General features: G+C 37.7%; 1 protein-coding gene across 3 annotated transcripts; it reads left to right on the top strand.

Moving 5' to 3' along the window:
• The first annotated feature begins 44 nt into the window (after nt 1–44).
• LOC144651844 (uncharacterized) lies at nt 45–7,811 on the top strand. 3 transcript variants are annotated; one of them, XM_078511880.1, is made up of 5 exons: nt 45–169; nt 4,843–5,627; nt 6,313–6,440; nt 6,805–7,152; nt 7,303–7,811. In XM_078511880.1, exons 3-5 carry the CDS (start codon nt 6,327–6,329, stop codon nt 7,657–7,659), a joined length of 819 nt encoding a protein of 272 aa, XP_078368006.1. In that variant the 5' UTR covers nt 45–169; nt 4,843–5,627; nt 6,313–6,326; the 3' UTR covers nt 7,660–7,811. The 3 variants fall into 3 exon arrangements, with proteins under 3 accessions (XP_078368006.1, XP_078368003.1, XP_078368005.1); XM_078511877.1 differs by having other exon boundaries at nt 6,802–7,152; XM_078511879.1 differs by having other exon boundaries at nt 89–169; nt 5,576–5,627; nt 6,802–7,152.
• The last annotated feature ends 10,025 nt before the right edge of the window (nt 7,812–17,836 follow it).

Genomic DNA, 17,836 nt, shown 5'->3' with positions numbered 1-17,836 from the left:
AAGTAATGGCCTCATTAGATTGCGTTTCATTGTTGATAAACAGTGCTAAATTGACCAAAAGGTGTGGTTTTTACTGAGAAGTATGAAAACAGTTCGAGCATTTTACAAAACTGCTTCGTCAACGTACAATACGATCGATGCGGGGGAAAAGGAGGCCGATGATGCGAAGGTAAGTTGAAAATTTAATTTTATAAAACGACAATGATTCCCAAGAACTGAAGTCAGGTTTGCAACGTGTACACTGATGAGTATCATTTTGTGTTGAATGATTTCGTGTTCAGTTAAGCAATCGAGATATTTAAGGGTAGAGAAAAGGGCCAAATAATACACTGACGATACGAGCTACATCGTAAACTGAGAAAACTGCGAAAATCTTTTAAGAGTAATATCATTTATAATCTAGTGATCGTTGGCTTTCTTCATGGGCTAGTCTTCAGTAACCCTTCACAGGCTTCACACACTAGCACAACTAGAACCAAAAAATTAGCTCAGCTAAAGTAACATATTTGTGATTACCAACAAGAAGAGCATCAAGATGCATATGTTTGCAGTGGAAAAAATATTGTACAATTTGAAGGTGTTTATCATGAAGGCATTTGAAAATTTAAACGTTGTGACTAAATTATTTTTTTCTCTAAGCGCAATCTATAAAAGTACCGTCTCTAATCAAATGACTGTATCTACCCCGTCTAAACAACCGATCAGAGTCAGACGCAGTCAATGAATGCCGATTTTCATAATGAAAGGTAAACCACGTATAAACTAAGCTACGGTGAATTTTTCATCATAATTCGATCCTTTACCTCGACAGCCGAGTTAAACTTGAGAGAGATACAAGAGATCCAAAACGACCTCGTCGTACATGTGTAGGTTTTGTTAAGAACTACAAATGTGAAAAGGAGTCATTGTGATTTTCTTTAGAAATGTTCATTTCAATTAACATAAAATGAACTTTGAGAAAGTAAATCCTGCAGACTGATATTTGTTTAGATATTGGCCGAAAAATTTTCGCCACGAGTGTGATCGATAAGCCAGTATACAAATGGCAAACACGCGTCGCTCGGACATCGCCAATAAATCCGATAATGGAACCCGTATGAGAATCATTACGCATTAGAAAATTTTAAATCGCGAGGTCAACCGAATTTTAGCGCCGGCCTCCAGTGATTGTAAGGAAACTAGGCGATAAAAGCTGACGGGAACGGAAGAGTTGTTCTTCGATGCTTTTTTGAAACTGGATATTTGCATAACTTGGTCGTATCTCGATTAATTAGGTATTTTAATGGCACAGGATTGCAGAAGAAGAAATTTCCAATTAATCGGGGTACATAAGTCCCGACAATACCAAGCCTGGAGCGATCGATTTGCCAGAGTCCTGAAAATCATTTGTTTCGGGAAAATAAAACGTTTTAACAACATATATAGATAAGAAAAAATAGTAAACATTGTAAAAGCACACGGCGTTGAAACGATGCAATTATCGAAAAAAACACGTACAATTGTGTCTGACTGACATGTTTATAAATGCAAATATAGAAAAATCTTTGGAAACCAAACAAACCTGTGGGACGGAACAATCATCAGCAATTAAAGCCGAAGATTCGACTATCTTGAAACGTCAATTCTTTGATGAAGTGTAATCATATCTATAAACTTTATGGCACTTTAGGACGAACCCTTTTTTCATGCAAAGATACTCTTACGACAATTAAACAAAGTTAAGAATGCGCCAAGTACGATTTATATTTCGCTTTTGACAAACAAGTCAAAATCGTCTGTGTTGACAAGCATGCATGCCAAAACAAGAGCGCTAGCTCTTACTCAAATCCACGGAAAAAGAAAACCGTAGTTATACTTTGAAGTGCACAACTATTAGGTTGGTTAAAACAAAAGATTAAAGAAAGTCCTAAAGCGTGATCTCGGATTATGCTGATAGAGGAAGGAGGATATTTACGTCAATTTTTTCTATGATGAAATGTAATCATATATACAAACGTTTTGGATACTTCATGACGAACCCTTTTTTAAGGCACAGGTATACCATTATGAAATTAAGCAAAGTAAAGAATGAGCTGAACACGAATTGTATTTTCCTTTTTGACAAGCAGGTCAATTTCGTCTGTGTTGACAAGCATGGCAAAACAACAAGAGCTTTTAACCCAAATCCTCCGAAAAGTTTAAGAACATTGTAGTTACTTTGAAGTACACAAATGCAACTTCACTTTGTTTTATTAAAAGAATTAAAAAAATCAGTGTGATTTCGGATTTGGGCGATAGAGAGAAGGAGCTAAAAGGGATTTAATTATGTTATTTTTAAATCAATTTGTCCAATATTACGATAATTTATTTTTCTGCTAAATAGTGAATCGTTCGACTTTGCTACAGCCATCTTTTCATTTAGTTTCAAGTTTTTTGCTCGTCCTTTTTCTTATGATCAAAACTAGTTCAGCAGCTCGTAAAAAATTGGCGTAGGTTAATATTTTCACTCTAATAAATGACTGTACATGCAGTTACCAAGGATCTTATTTTGCATATTTTATGAAATATACTGATGCGACTTATCATCAGTGGTGTGGAATTCCACTCATATTATATTTATGCAAATTTAAGGAAATTCTATTTTCAGTGATATCAGTATCGGGCTATCAGAAAAAGGAAATACTAAAATTATTTAATACAGCGAACGAGAGTTGCATTACTACAAGATATAGATACTCGGTTCTCAGTAATTTTAATTAGCCGATCGTAACTGCACTGCAGCAATTCTCAGAAGTTTTCACTCCCTAACTTTTAGAAACGAACGAAAATTGATTCTCTCCTGTGAAAACCCAAGAATGTTAGGATCGGGCTATAAAAAAATGAAAATACTGCAATTCGTTAATATTACGAAAGTGAGCTACACTACAAAAATGGAATAGATATTCAGTTCTCAGTGATTTTAGTTAGCCGAATTGTGACTGCACCATTTGTCAGATTTGAAGCTGTCATTCGCTTTTAGAATGGCCAAGAATTGACGACCTATTTCTGCGAGACAGGCATTACAACTTTCGCTTTCGCTACAAGAATGGCCTCTACAATGAAGAATATCTCTTAAACCAACTAAAGACGTGAAAATAAAGATAACAACGCACACTTCGCAGAACCAATTATTTTCGTTGCTGTCTCACATTTTCGAGTTAGAAATAAAAATGAAAAAAGAACGCCTATAAGCGTCTTCGAAAATAGGTCAAAATAAACTGTTGAGAATTTTGCGCAAAAACGTCTTCTATTTCTTAAGTAGCAGACATGAGAGTTTTCATTGCGCCTGTTGTAGCTTTCAATGCAGATATGCATGAGAGAGACCAGTTTTGTAAGCACGTTCCAGAAAGAAAATAAATATAAACTGTTGAGAATTTTGCGCAAAAACGTCTTCTATTTCTTAAGTAGCAGGTATGAGAGTTTTCATTGCGCCTGTTGTAGCTTTCAATGCAGATATGCATGAGTGAGACCAGTTTTGTAAGCACGTTCCAGAAAGAAGAATACCACAGCGAAAACACTGGAAGAGAAAAACTAAATGAATCTGTTAAGTAAACTACTGTATCTTGGCGTTCATTAGATGGAGAGGAACACCAACTGAAAATGAAACATAAGATACTGTTACTGAGAAGCGAAAACTGGTCCAAGAGTGAATATTGTGGTCGGTGCATATTCGATTTCACGAAAATGAGGAAAGACTTTATATATTTTGGTGCGAGCAAGACAAGTTAAAGGACCGGTGATAAAGCAGCTACAGCGATCATATAAAACTGACAAGACGTTAAAACTGGAAATAAAAGTGAGAGTAGACTTTAACGATGTTCGGTTGAAATGAATATTTTTGCACCAACCAAGATGCAATTTCATTGCCGCGTTCTTCTGAAACCGACTCCAGGACAACATTTTCTCGCTAGCTCAGTCGACTCCGCATCCAGAGAATTTCAAGAGAATGAACACCCACTTAGAGGGATTTGGTGCGCGTGTGGGGATTAAACATTTCAGCGATTATGTGAAAACCAGGCATTAAAACTTGAAAAAGAGAACGTAGGTTATCGATGTTCGACTCAAATGAATAAAATTGTGGTGTATGTTGTTCTAAAGCCAACTCCTAGCTACCAGCCGGCACTGCCTTTTCTTAGAATTTTCTGCAGATTTTAAAAACGTCGAGGTAAATGCAAATGTTATTTGTGATAATAAAAACCACCACATCACTAGAGTCGTATATTTCTTAAAATATCGGCTAGAAATGTTGTTTCGCCTTAACACCGATTTCCAGTGGATTTTATTGCGAATATGGGTGTAATCCAGAGGAAAGGTACACTGAAACAAACTACAAAAAGTCGAGTTAAGAAGAAAACCTAAATGAATCTATTCAGTGAAGTACTTGACTGTGGAAATAAACCGCGGACACAATTAAGATGGAAAGATAAAATTAAAAGATACAATTGCAATCGATCGATACATTATGAAACGAATCGAAACACTTACATATTTTTGTCGGTGCTAAATATTAGCTTTTATATATTGGCATGGGGAAAAAATCTGAGAGAAAATTGTTACGTACAGCATATTAAAGGACTGATAATAAAACACTGAGCTACAGCGGATCATATGAAAAAGAAATTTAAACAGGAAAATAAGAGAATAGCGTACCTTTACTGTTAGGTTTAGCTTTTTTTAATATGATTGTTGAAATCAGTGTAACATGTTACCACACCACCCAGTTAGTTCGTCAAGCCTTAAGTATTTCCTGTTTTAAAAGACACTACATATCTTCGAGAAATGAGAAAATATTTTTTTGATACTTTTTTTTCTCTTTCTTTGAAGGTGGTCTGCCTTGTATGGGGTTAGTCTCTTGCTGAGTATCCTTTGGGCACAATTGGTATATTAATTTGTATTTTATTTAGTTTCTGTATTTCACATTGGGCATTAAATTGTAATTAAAAAATGGAAGTAAAATAAACATTTCCACCGATCAACCTTTTAATGAAAAAAGATTTGATGTTAGTAAAAGGAAATATACTTTTAATCTGATGGCTTCCAAATAATTTCAACTCTTTATGAAAATATTTTCTCAATCCAATGGCGGTTGCCTTAAACTGTGACAATTCACCAAACTAAGGGGCGAGCTGAATGTGATTTATTTTTCCTTTATTTTCTCTTCGACAAACAAGTCACTGCAAACCAAGAGTTTTCTTTCCGGATCCCTCAGATGTGCACAATTATAACTGCTCTTTTAAATTCAATCGAGGAATTGAGGGTGAAAAGTTATCATCCTTTTTTAAAAAAAAACTCTTCGCGTTCTTGTGTGTAAAACAACTCGTAATTTTAGTTCTGAAAATAACTTTTTATTTGTTCAGTACAAGGTAACATGAACTCAATACTTTTATTTTTAATTTATTGTGTAAAGACAAAGCAAGTTAACATTATCAGTGATGTAATGTTCTATTGAAACAGCTTGACTCATGGTCAAAAACAAACTGGTCCGAACACGAACCAAAGTCAACACAAAGGCTGAAAACTCAGTTGTACACGTAGCTTACTTATCATTCCTTTACAGTGAGTTGTTCAACAGGTACTTGGAACAGAAAAGCGACCCTTCGAGCTTTGAGGTATGACCATTTTCTCTGTATTTCTTGCTCGTACTTGCTAAACGGTTTTCACGATATCAGCTATTACCAGTGGAAAAATTGAATTCAGACGCCTGTTTAGCTAGCCAAAAAAATCTGAAATTCCTAAGTATATATTGTAAAGCAAAACTGTTACTACCTAGAAACATAAGATCGATATCATTCCAGATTGAAGCAGAAATCATAAGACGGTCAAAAAATCCCTATAGTTTTGAACAGTTATATTTATTTTTTTCAATAATGAATAACAGTGGGTTCTTCTACGAGAAGGAAGATCTGCCCAAAATTTCAGAAATCGCTCGTTCTTTGAAAAAAATAAATTTGTACCCAATATTAGTTCATATCAAAGGTGCAAGGACTGAAAAACATGGCCCTGCTAGAAAGAAGTTTGAATTGATATACTTTAGTATATTCTCATTTTTTATCGGCTAAGTTTAAAATTCAGCTTTCCGCGAGAGATTTCAAAAGTCGTCTTTGTTTGAAAGTGTCTGATTGAAAAAGTGTAATCGATATCGCAATCTTACATATGAACATTTAATTTAATCAAAAGGGAATTCAAATGCTTTTATAGGCCAAATTGGCATTATGGACTTACTCCATGAAATCGTTATGTCGAAAAATTGCGACATTTTAGTAATATCGTCTCTCCAATTTTTTTCTGCCGCAGATCGTGAAAAAGAAATGACCCTCATTTCGCATAAAGTCTCTGTGATCTCCTTGTTGTCTCTGTTTGCGATGTCATTGTTGGTTTACTGCGCCACAGCAAATAAAGCCAATCAACCATCCTACAAAATGGTAAGTTACCTCTTATTCATGCGTTATGAGTCAATGTTTATTGCTGGAAATTGCGAAACGACATTTCTCTCCAAATATTGATTTAACTATGGGCGAAATCAGATGCGACATTAAATATCATACACTGCTATGACGTATCAACAGTTTGGCGCGAAAAGATTGAAGAACTTCTCTGATGATCAATTCGGCTCATCTTTTAAACAAACTAACAATGCTATTAGGCTGACAATTGTATCATTGTTATCAAATTTTATTGCCGCCAGTCAACACATAAGACCGCAAAAAAATGTTTGCTTTGACATTAATTTCAGCCAAAGTAGCCTTTAACCGACTCATCTACAAAACATCTATTCCAATCCAGCAGCCTCCTCCTTTCTGTTATGGTGGTGTCCCTGGTTTGCACGGCAAGCCTGGGTCTCCTGGGGTACCAGGCCGTGATGGCCGTGATGGCCGTGAAGGAGCCAAAGGTGACCAGGGTAGCCCAGGGAAGTCTGGACCCCAGGGTCCTCCAGGATCCAAAGGAACTCCTGGTATCAATGGAAAGGATGGCGCAAAAGGAGAACCTGGAGTCCAGGGTCCTCCCGGTCAAAAGGGACAGCGCGGAGAGAGTGGAACGAGTGGGAACCCTGGGACTCCTGGTGCAATGTCTTATAAGAACTGGAAAGAGTGTGTGTGGAAAAAAGACGACGGCAAAGACAACGGTCTGATCAAGGTAATTTTGTAAGGGTCATAAGTTTATCAAAAAATGTGTTTGACTGTGCTATATAACTAACGCAAGGAAGTTTACATATAAAGGCTGAAAATGAACTTTATTTTGATTTATTTATTAATTTTCCTTCATAGTATCATTACTTGTTTGCAGGACTGTGTGTTCAATAAGAACTTTTCTGAAACAGCTCTCCATGTTTACTATACTGGCGCCCTGAGAATCTACAACTGTGACACTTGCTGCAAACGCTGGTATTTCACTTTCAATGGTGCTGAATGTGCAGCTCCCCTGCCAATTGACGGTATTGTGTACATGTGGAAAGGACGTGGTCATAAAGATCTCCAACGTGTCCGCCATATTGAGGGGCACTGTAACAACATCCACAAAGGCAAGGTGCGCGTGGGATTCTGGATCGGTAATTGTCCTGGATACGGAAACGCTAACGGCAACACAGGATGGAACTCAGTGTCCCGGATCTATGTTGAAGAAGTTCCTAAACCTCAGGCTTAGATCCGAGACAAAACATCTATTCCTGCATAAACGCTTATAATGGGACTCTGAAAAGTTGCTTAATTGTAATGTAACGAGGGTTCGTGTGATTACTGGGTTCGCTTTGTAATTATTTCTCGTTTGTTGTTTGAAATAAAAGACAGGGAGATTGACAAAGGTAATGGAAATTTGTTTTGTTTGTTTGTTTGTTTGTTTAATGCTTTTTAGTTGCCAAACTCTCTTTGTGACATATATCTCCAAGATTAAACGCAGCTACGAAAATTCCTAAATATACCAAATTTTGTTACTGGCTTGCGAAAATTATAAATAAAAATCGAAAGTTACAAGATTTGTAAAGGCACATTGAAACCTCAAGTGATTTCCACAGTGTCACAGGAGACTTCGAAAATTACGTGCAACAGTTAGAAATTTTGGGAAATTCACGCGTCAAGGCTCAAAGGAGCCAAAGGAAAGCCTACATGGCTAAAATTAAAGCCACAAAGTATAACTAAATAAAAAAAGCTAAAAGAAGAAATAAGGTAAAAAATAGCGAAGATACAAGATTCCACAAATCATGCAGAACTACGAGGACAAAGCGATGCCTCAGATACCTCAGAAACATCCGAGCTCAAGCTTACCCCGTGTAACAAAAAGCGGCCCTCAGCTTTACTCTGTAGTCACTTGTTTTTTTTTTGGATTTTTGGTTTTGCCTTCTTTTGGACGACAAAATAAAAATTTTGATTTTGACCCACTCATAATTTTCTTGAACACACATATCTGTAAACACCCGGCCAACTGTACTTTTTCAATTTCCCATCGGTTGTAAATTTCTTTTCCAATTTTGTTAAACATTTTATTTCTTTAATTACCCTGAGATTGCTGGTGCGGTGCTTCCAATATTTCTCTCTTGAAGGACTGATTTTGCCTCCTGACATCTGGATTGTTTACAATTTTTTCTTGGCCCTAAAGTCAGTCTTAAAAGCACTAGTGATGCCGGGTAGTCAAACGATCACTGTAAAATCAACCAAAATGCGAACTTTCCTAATCTGTCCAAAGATAATTGGAACAAACTCAATACGTTTTCGAGAGCACAAAAAATAAAAACAAACGTAGTATCATTAAGGTTTGTTGCGCGAAATTTAATCTTAGGGAATTAAATCAAAAGCATTCAAATGGAACGATTTTCTCATGGTTTAAAAACAACACAGACAACACAAGTATAAGGCGGATTTTACGGCAAATTTTTCTTCAATTGCCAAACCGGAGCAGCAGGCATCTCTTTGAATTAACTACACTCATTTTAATTTAGAAATGCTTAAAGGGACTGTGTCACGGCTGAGTTAAGATTATTTTATTAAGCTTTGCCAAATACTCGCTGTAAAACTTAATTTTTGCAAAGAAATTACTTCTATGGATCTTAATGACAAAACCATAGCTTTATTGCAACCAAATGTGTCTCCAGGCGTTATAATTTAAATTTACATGCAAACGAAACTAACTTTGAAAACTGTTCAGCCCAACAAGATTTCAAAAACCCATATCGCAATCCGTTTCAATCTTCTTCATTTTTGCCATCCGTACCTTCTTTTTTATGCCTAAAATCCGTGACACAGTCTCTTTAAAATGCGCGCCACACCATATCACGAAAATTATTTTTTCCTCGCTCAATTTGCTTAATATCCTAGGTGCCAGAGGGACTTTTTTGGCGAAATAGTGTCTTTCCTGCAAAAAAGAAAAAAAAACCTCTGGCACCCAGGCTATTTGCTTAAAGTTTAAACATTGAATACTGGGAAATAAGGAAGACCGATTTCAACTGTCTTTCTTTTTATCTGTAATATTCGGTCTGTGAACTTAAAAAGTCGTAAAAATAAGATTTCCTGAATAATTTTAAGAGTTTAGATGTGTTTACGTTGGGAAACATGCAGTCGCATTTTCAGCCACTCCCTTCCCCCACCCCCACTAACCAATTCAGTTTACATACCTTCTATATCTCTTGGTAACAGAAACATACTTTGAAAATTTCCTATCTCTGATTCCAAGGAGACTACTGACTTTTAATTCCCATAAACACTATATCGCTCTTGATGGCATCACATCAATAAGCGGAGGTAAACGAAAAGGTCAAGTAATGGTCTCAGTTCATTCTGGTGTTGAACTTGAGGTCGAACCGCTCACGATTCCTCAATGAACGCGCGCGAGAGACTGAGAGTCACGCGTGTCACGCAAACATCTGCGTGTATGGTAATTTTTCCGTTTGTTTAGTCATAAAGCTTGACAAGATAGTGAGATCGTGATTATTTAATTATGATACACTCTGGCTATCGTTTCTTATCCCCCCCCCCCCCCCCCCCCAAAAAAAAAAAAAAAAAAAAACTAAGTTATACTTCTACTATGTTAGACTGGTTGGGTTTACCTCGAACTCTACGATGATTCGTAAATCGTCCTTGGCAGAAACAGGGAGTGTTGATTATATCGAGTGATTATAGCCCGAAGTGTTAATTATAATGAATCACAGTGTATTTGCGATAAAAGTCCTGTCAAACAAACGCAATCACCCGGAACTCAAATATTCACTATCAAACAATTCACTTAAAAAAATATAATTGCCAAATATTTACAATGGAACACTCGACGGTTTGGAACAATATTACTTATTGGAGAGGACAGGTAACCGGCGCTTTTCGTTCGCGAAAAGTCAGCGAAGATAACCATCGTATGAGAAATACATTAAATAGCTTAAACATTTTCTTTTCTTTTCGCTCCCCGCTTTGAGAGTTTTGATTTGCATGAAGACCGTCTGGCCGCCACGTAAACAGATTTTAACTTAAGCTACAGTTATGTCAACGGTGTGAAATTCTATAAAACACGAGGGAACGTCATTACTCCGGCAAGCTCTGAGGCAGAATGCTGAGAATTTAGGGCCTGTTTACAAGCAGGTTGGGTAACCCTAGGTGCTAGGGTTACCCTAGCAAGTGGGTTAGAAGATAGCCCGGGTTTACAAGCAAAATTCGCAGGTAGGGTAACCCTACTTACCCGGGTCAACTTTCACCGGTTTCGCTTCAGTTAACCTTGTAAAATTTTGTCGTTAGAAACTGTTATTCGAAAATAATTCCGTTCCAGTGCAAAAATACGACAAATTGTGAATGAACACGATGTTTCTTGGTCACAATTCGCTGTTTTTGTCGGTATTTTTAAACATATTTAGATTTTTGGAGCCAAAATAAAGTTGTCCCGGGTAGGCGAGTTATCCCTAGGGTTACCCTAGCTGCTAGAGTAACCCTAGCGCCTTGTAAACACGTCGATAAAAAAAAAGAAGAAATGTGGGAACGCTAGGGTAACCCTATGTAATTCGTTGCTGTTTAAGCGTAATCATACCGTTACTAAAGATATATATGTTAAAGGTTATATCCCGGAAATTATTTGTGAAACTTGCTTCATATGTAAAACTGAAAGTATTTCGTAATCATGCGAATGGTAGAATTGATTTCTGGCGAAGAACAATGCCTGTGTGATACTTTGGCAGAAAACGTCCCTCAAAGTTGCGAAATTAATTAACAAACTTGTTTTGTCCAGAATCATTCCATTTGCCGACTGGAGGGCTAATTAGCATCAGCACAAACGACAAAACTTTTCGCTACGTTTTATTTTTTCGCCACAGTCTGCTTTTTAATTCATTTTTTTTTTTTTTTAATAATAGTAAAATGTAACATGCAGTTCTCGTTCTTCTTTCCCAGTCGTTGTTTACAGATTCGGAGAGACGCAAAACTCTACAAGAAAGGTAAGTTATTTTATTTTAAAAAATAAGTGCCTTTATTCTGTCACGGTAGAGTGTTTTGAATGTCTGACCGGCAATAAAAGTTTCAATACAGAGTTTCCAATTTTGTCGAGGTAGTTCTCTGGACCATAACTTCGTGAAACATTCTGCGATCATCTGCATCGTCCACAAGATTGCTTTCTTTTCTTTTTAATGATATCATTAACGCAGCCTATAAGATTTAAAATTCCCTTTTCGTGCTATTTTACGCATCGTGTAGTTGTCGCTTTGTAGTGGGTGGGTGGGGAGGGGGGACTATTGTGAATAACATTTCGTGCTATCGCCGAAACTGCGTTCAAACTTTTACATATAAAACGAATACTGACAGATTTTACTAGACGACATATCGAAAAATGTTTTACGTAAAAATGAGTCTCTTGCAACGAAACCTACAAACGCAATTAATATCGTGTAACTGTAAGCGTCGTCGTTTTCGGAATCGTGGCGGCGGGTCTGGTGTGGGGCACACTTATTACTTTCTATTGACAGCGTGAAATTTCTTTATGTGTTAGTGGGGAAAGTGGAAACTTTTATTTATTTAATGACTCGGAAATTTTCATCACATTCAGGCGTTATTATGACTAATGAAGGTGGTATAATCCAGTACTTCAAAGGCGTAAAGAAAGAAAGTCTGTTAGAAGTGCTGCTTTACAATATAGAGAATGTGTCTTGAAATAATTTGTGCTTGGGAAATCGAGGGATAATATTCCCCTGTCAGGTTAAATTTAATTGTATGTTTTTAAGTTTTGGTTTAGCTTTATGAAAATTGTAACCAAGCACTAGGAAACATTATTGAATCGAAACCATCATCTTGTGCAACACGTCAGTATTTGGTAACTTACAAATGGAAGACTTCATTTCATTGGACAAAATGCTTACAAAAGCATTGCTTCGGCGAATGAAATTCATCGTAAGAATGCAACTTTGAATCTAAATAAAGTTGTTTTCATTTTACAAACTTGTTTATCGAGATTCATTTACTTTTCGGCTGACCACGTAAGTCACAAGTTTGATTTCTTTACTTGATTTAATATTGAATCTAAAATTTCGGTTTCCTTCCTCTCCAGTTTAAAGATCATTCTCTGCAGATTTCGAGACACGCAAGTTTACTTGAAAGGTGAGTGATTGTTTTACATGTTCCTTTAGACGGTTTCGCTAGAGCGTCCTTTTGGAAACTTAACATCAATGTTCGATCGGTTGCATTCAGTTTTTAAAAATAAAAAACTGTTCACAGATAAATTTACAGAAGCAGCAACTTGTGAAAAATCGTGCGATCCTTGTTTCCAAGTTTTTCTAAGTTATTTTCTCCTGCTCTAAAGAGCTCATTAGTAAGACCAGAAACCCATATGGGTTTCTGGTAAGACTTAGTAAAGTCCGGAAATATCCATCTTTCGTATATTTCACATTTTATATTTACCTTTTTTTTTAAGAATGGCGTAAATCGGAATCGGTGTAACAGTTACGTTAACAGAGCAATGTGGTAAGCTGTACTGGAAATTAATGTTCAAACTGGTGTTTTCCACATGCCGGAAATTGAAACTGTATTTCTCTGTAACTGTGTCAATGGCAGATTTACCTCAGTCTTTGTTAAGAAAAAACGAGTCACTCAGCATAACCAAAATAACGAAGGATGCCAATTTAAACCCACAAAAATGAAAACGTACCAAGGCATTTTTTACTTCAAGCAGTGAGTTTTGCAACATAAGATTGTCTGATGTCGCACATTGAAGGTTCTTATGTGTGATCATGACTTCCAAAGTTCCAAAATTTTTCGCGATATTGAATCTTGTGGTGATGTGAAAATATCAATACCATGAAGACTACTCTGATTTCCTAGTTCTCAATCAACTTTTCTTGACTATTAGTTGCGTTAGAAATATTGAGCGGAAAATACTCGTTCCCGTTTTACCGTTTTGTTTTGCGTTGAAAAATTTGGTGCAATATTTGGAATAAGGGCAGAAAAATATTCAGACGAAGTCGTCAACTTATGCAAAACGTCAGTATTTGTAACTCACAAATAGAAGAATTCATTTCATTGGACAAATGGGCAAAAAAAAAACAAGCCAATCTGGCCAATCACATTCCCTGTAAAAAAATAATCTTAATATAGCTGTTAAATTATTATTCACACACTTGTTTTATCGCGAATAATTTTCCTCGATCACTTTCTCTTCTCTTCGTTTAGCAAATCGTCAATTTGGTCATCAAAAACATTAGCTTACAAGAAGGTGAGTGGTTTTACTTGAGTTAACCGCGTAGCTTACCGTGATTTTACATTGCTTCGATAGGGTACATCGGCACTCAGAAGTTTTTCATATTCCCTAGTGCGATTATTCAGCCAAGAAATGAATGACAGTGAATATTAAAGAACAAATTCGTCATAGAAAAATGAAGCCATGATTGGAAAAAAATAATAAATGAAGAAGTTAGGTGTTTACATTTTTCATTAAAAAAGGTTAAATCGAATTGTTGAAAGAAAAAAGTTTTCTTCAAGACTAAACCTGACTGACAAACAAGCGAGCAAATGATCCAAATTTACGTTTCTGGGTAAAATAAAAGGCATCAGACTAGCATCTTCAAATCAATAAATCAAGTGAAAAACAAATTAAATCACCGTTCAAAGATCGTCGAGTAACTCGACAGTTAGCCAAGACGTTTTAAGTGCTGTTTTTAAGCCACTTGTGTTTACGATAGTTTACTGTTTGAAAATGCCAATAACCTAATTATGTGCATTATCCAAGAGCTCAAAAATAATTATTAACAAATCTTGATGAATTATTATCGTTTAAAGAGTCGCTCCATTGCAAGCACTTACTGTAACATCAATTTAACCCAGGGATAATGATGCACACCAATGAGAAATTGACTCTGTGTAGGGAACAAATTCTCCCAAGAACTACTTGATAAAAAGAATGGAAATTTATAAGGAGATAAAAAATGGTTTAAACAGATCTAAAAATATAAAAAGAATGCTCTAAATTTTCGATCGCCTTCTGCGGTCTTCTTCAGAGAATGATGATAAGTTGCATTGACGTTATTGTTCGTTGCCCCCCTGGGGAGCAACTAGCGATGCGTAAACCCTTGGGAAGGGCGCTTAAAAGCTAACGGTTATCTCGAGATAACACCTTCTCGCAATTCATCAGCCTTCGTTTGATGTCTTCATGTGATCCACCTTCCCCTTGGACTGTGGCTCCTAGGTAGATAAAGGAGCTGACTTCTTCAACATCTTGTCCATTTCCCGGGGGGGCTACTCCATATAATGGCCTATACGGGGAGGCTCCGCCCAAAAGGGGTACCTTTTTCAGGCTTCAGGTATATAAAAGGGTAGGGATTTCAGAGGTTTAGGTATATGAAAGGGTATGTAAATCCGTCATTTAGGTTTTTTAAAGGGCTTTAAATTAAAATATTTCGAACAGACGCACTTTATGGCTGTATTATTTTAATTTATAAAGCGCAACATGAAAATGACAAGAAAACGTCCTGTTCTGAGTTTATGCCAAGTCTTTTAGGTATATGAAAGGGGTACCTTTTTTCAGTAAAAGGTATACGAAAGGGGTACAATTTCTGTGAAAATGGTATATTAAAGGGTAAGGGGTAAGAGCTTGGGGCGGAGCCTCCCCGTATAAAACTTTTTTGAATGCCCCCCCCCCCCCCCCGGGGTCCATTTATGGAAATTGGGTTGGCAACCTTCGTGTTTTTTCGAAAAGAAAAGAAAACCAGACATTACACAGCCCTGCTTGACACCTGACTCTACAGGAAACCAGTCTGATGACTGCCAACGTTCAACAACACAACAGGTGCTTCCATCATAAAGCTCTCGTATGATGTTCACGAAGTTTTCAGGAATACCATAATGCTTAAGGATGTTCCAAAGCCTGTCACGTCTTACACTATCATCCTTGTACCAATGTACAAGGATGCTTGCCACTCAGCGCTCTGTTTTAAGATGGTTCTAAGGATGAAGATCTGTTCAGTTGTTCCTCTACCTCTCCGGTAGGCAGCCTGTTTTGTCGCAATCTCTTCTCCACTCCTTCCTGCATCCTAGACAGCAGCAGTCGGCAGAAGACCCTGTAAGGTACTGATAGTAAGGATATCCCAAGGTAATTATCGCAGATAGATGGATCACCTTTCTTGGGCACTTTGGCCAGGAGAGATTTTTTCCAGTCAGATGGAGCTTTACACTGGTCAAGAGTCTGGTTGCAGATATTCAGTAGCTTGGCTTCTTGAGGCATCCGCTTAGTAGTTTGGTCTTCATGTAGAGCTCTTTCAGGTTATTCTGGTGCGCTGCCCTTTCCGCCTCTTCTGCGATTCTTACCAGGGTCCTCCTTTCGTCGCTCTCTTTTTCACTTCCTTGTCCTTCTTCTGGTAAATTTGCTGTTTTTTCTCCTTCACGCGTTCCGAGCGGCAGTTTAAGAGGCTGTGTTTCAGCACACGTCTTTCTTCGATGCAGTTCCAGGTAGTGGGGCTCAACCAATCCTTCCTCGTCCTTGCTCTCTGCCCAAGAGTTTCAGCCGCTGTGCTGCAGTAGATATCTCGATACTCAGTCCATGCATCATCTACACTCAGGTCTTCACTAGCCAAAGCTTCAAAACAGTTCTTCAGAGCTACGCTAAAGTTCCGCTTTTGTATGGGGACTTTTAACTTGTCAGTGTCATAGATGGTTCTTGACATCTGTTTTTTCCTATCTCTTGCCAGTTTTAAGCGTACCTTGCATCGGACGAGATGATAGTGACTCGCGGCATCAGCTCCTCTTTGAACTTTGACATCGAGCAAGGATCTCCTGAATCTTCTTCTGATTGCAATGTGGTCAATCTGATTCCTGTCACGACCATTTGGGGATGTCCATGTGTATTTGTGGATGTATTTGTGCCGAAACAGGTGCCACCTATGACAAGACTGTTTTCGGTGCAGAGAGATGCAAATATTAGGCCATTATTGCATGATGCCGAGTCCTTCATTACCCAGGGTGCCTTCCCAGCCAGTGTTATCGGATCCTACCTTTGCATTTGCATCTCCGAGAATAATCAGTAGGTCATGAAGTGGTGTAGCATCGATCTCTCTCTGGAGCATCTCGTTGAAAACGTCCTTGTCCTCATCACTAGCCTCGTTGGTAGGGTTGTAGATCTGGATAACTGTCATCTTCACGTACTTAGAGTAGAACCGCGCGCTGATAATCCTGTCCGAGATGGGGTTCCATTTCATCATGCATTTCCTTGTCTCATCGTTCATCGCCAGGGCAACACCACTGTGGTGTCCTTCCTCGCGTCCAGAGTAGATGATTGTCTCGCCTGTCGTTGTCCTCACTTCCCCAAAACCTGTCCATCTTACCTCACTGAGGCCGAGGATGTTTAGTTTGTACTTTCTCATTTCCTTCATTACTGTCGCTGTTTTTCGATGGTATACATTGTCCTGATGTTTTAACATCCTATGTTCAAGTGGTCTTTGGGTGTAAGGAGAGATGTTTCATGCGGCCTTTTCATGCTTCCGGCTTCCTTGCGGCTTTCACCTGAAGCAGTCATATTCGTGCCACCCCAGTGGAGAAAACCCTCGTCAGGGATGTCACAGGTCGCACTAGTCCGATCCCGAATAGCATTCGTTACTGATGTAGTTTCCGTAGCAATTATTTTATTATGGGAGAGGGTTGCTGGACCTCTGCCTACCTGATTTTCCAGATCAGGAAACTGTTTGGACTGCTTTTGTCAGGACTCTCACCCAAGACCTCTCTGACATGGTTGAACCTGCCAGGGGTATACACCCCAGTCAGTACAGCCCTTGAAATCATTAAGCCACGCAAGCTTCTACACCCCGACAAGGTCCAGCCCAAGGTAGAAGATTGCAGGCACTATCCCTAGTTTAAACTATACCAGTTTGCAAACGTGTTTTAACGTGGAACAAAATGATCATGCAGTCTTTAACTATGGCATTATACTATTCAATGAAGGTGCATGACCACAACAACAACAAAAAGTCATTTTTCACTTTTAGATTTCAATTAAGCATTGAAAACGATTATTTAAAATAGAACATACCTTGATACGTTTTGTTTTTTCATTTTTTTATTTATTTATATATACTATTTGGTCTAACTGTAGAAAGACCAAGGAAAACGTACATCGATAGAACACTGATTTTCACTCTAAGCAATTAGGCCAAATAAGAGAAATAAAATCGATAAAAATTGAAAACAAGAGTATTTACTAATTCATGATTGGTACACAGCGAGACATTCAAATAAGATCCACGAATGACATCCACTCTGTGGGCATGGTGAACCAACCGTAAAATGATTTAGCAATCAAGATTTTCTCAGTCTCTAATTAAAAATGGTATCCGTTATAGGATTGCTTCTTGCCATTGTTGCAGATGTCCTTAATTTTTAATGAT

Source organism: Oculina patagonica, chromosome 4 (genome assembly GCF_052425735.1).
Source record: "Oculina patagonica isolate OP01 chromosome 4, crgOcupat, whole genome shotgun sequence".
Lineage (NCBI taxonomy): Eukaryota > Metazoa > Cnidaria > Anthozoa > Scleractinia > Oculinidae > Oculina > Oculina patagonica.
This window is presented reverse-complemented; position numbering and strand designations above follow the sequence as displayed.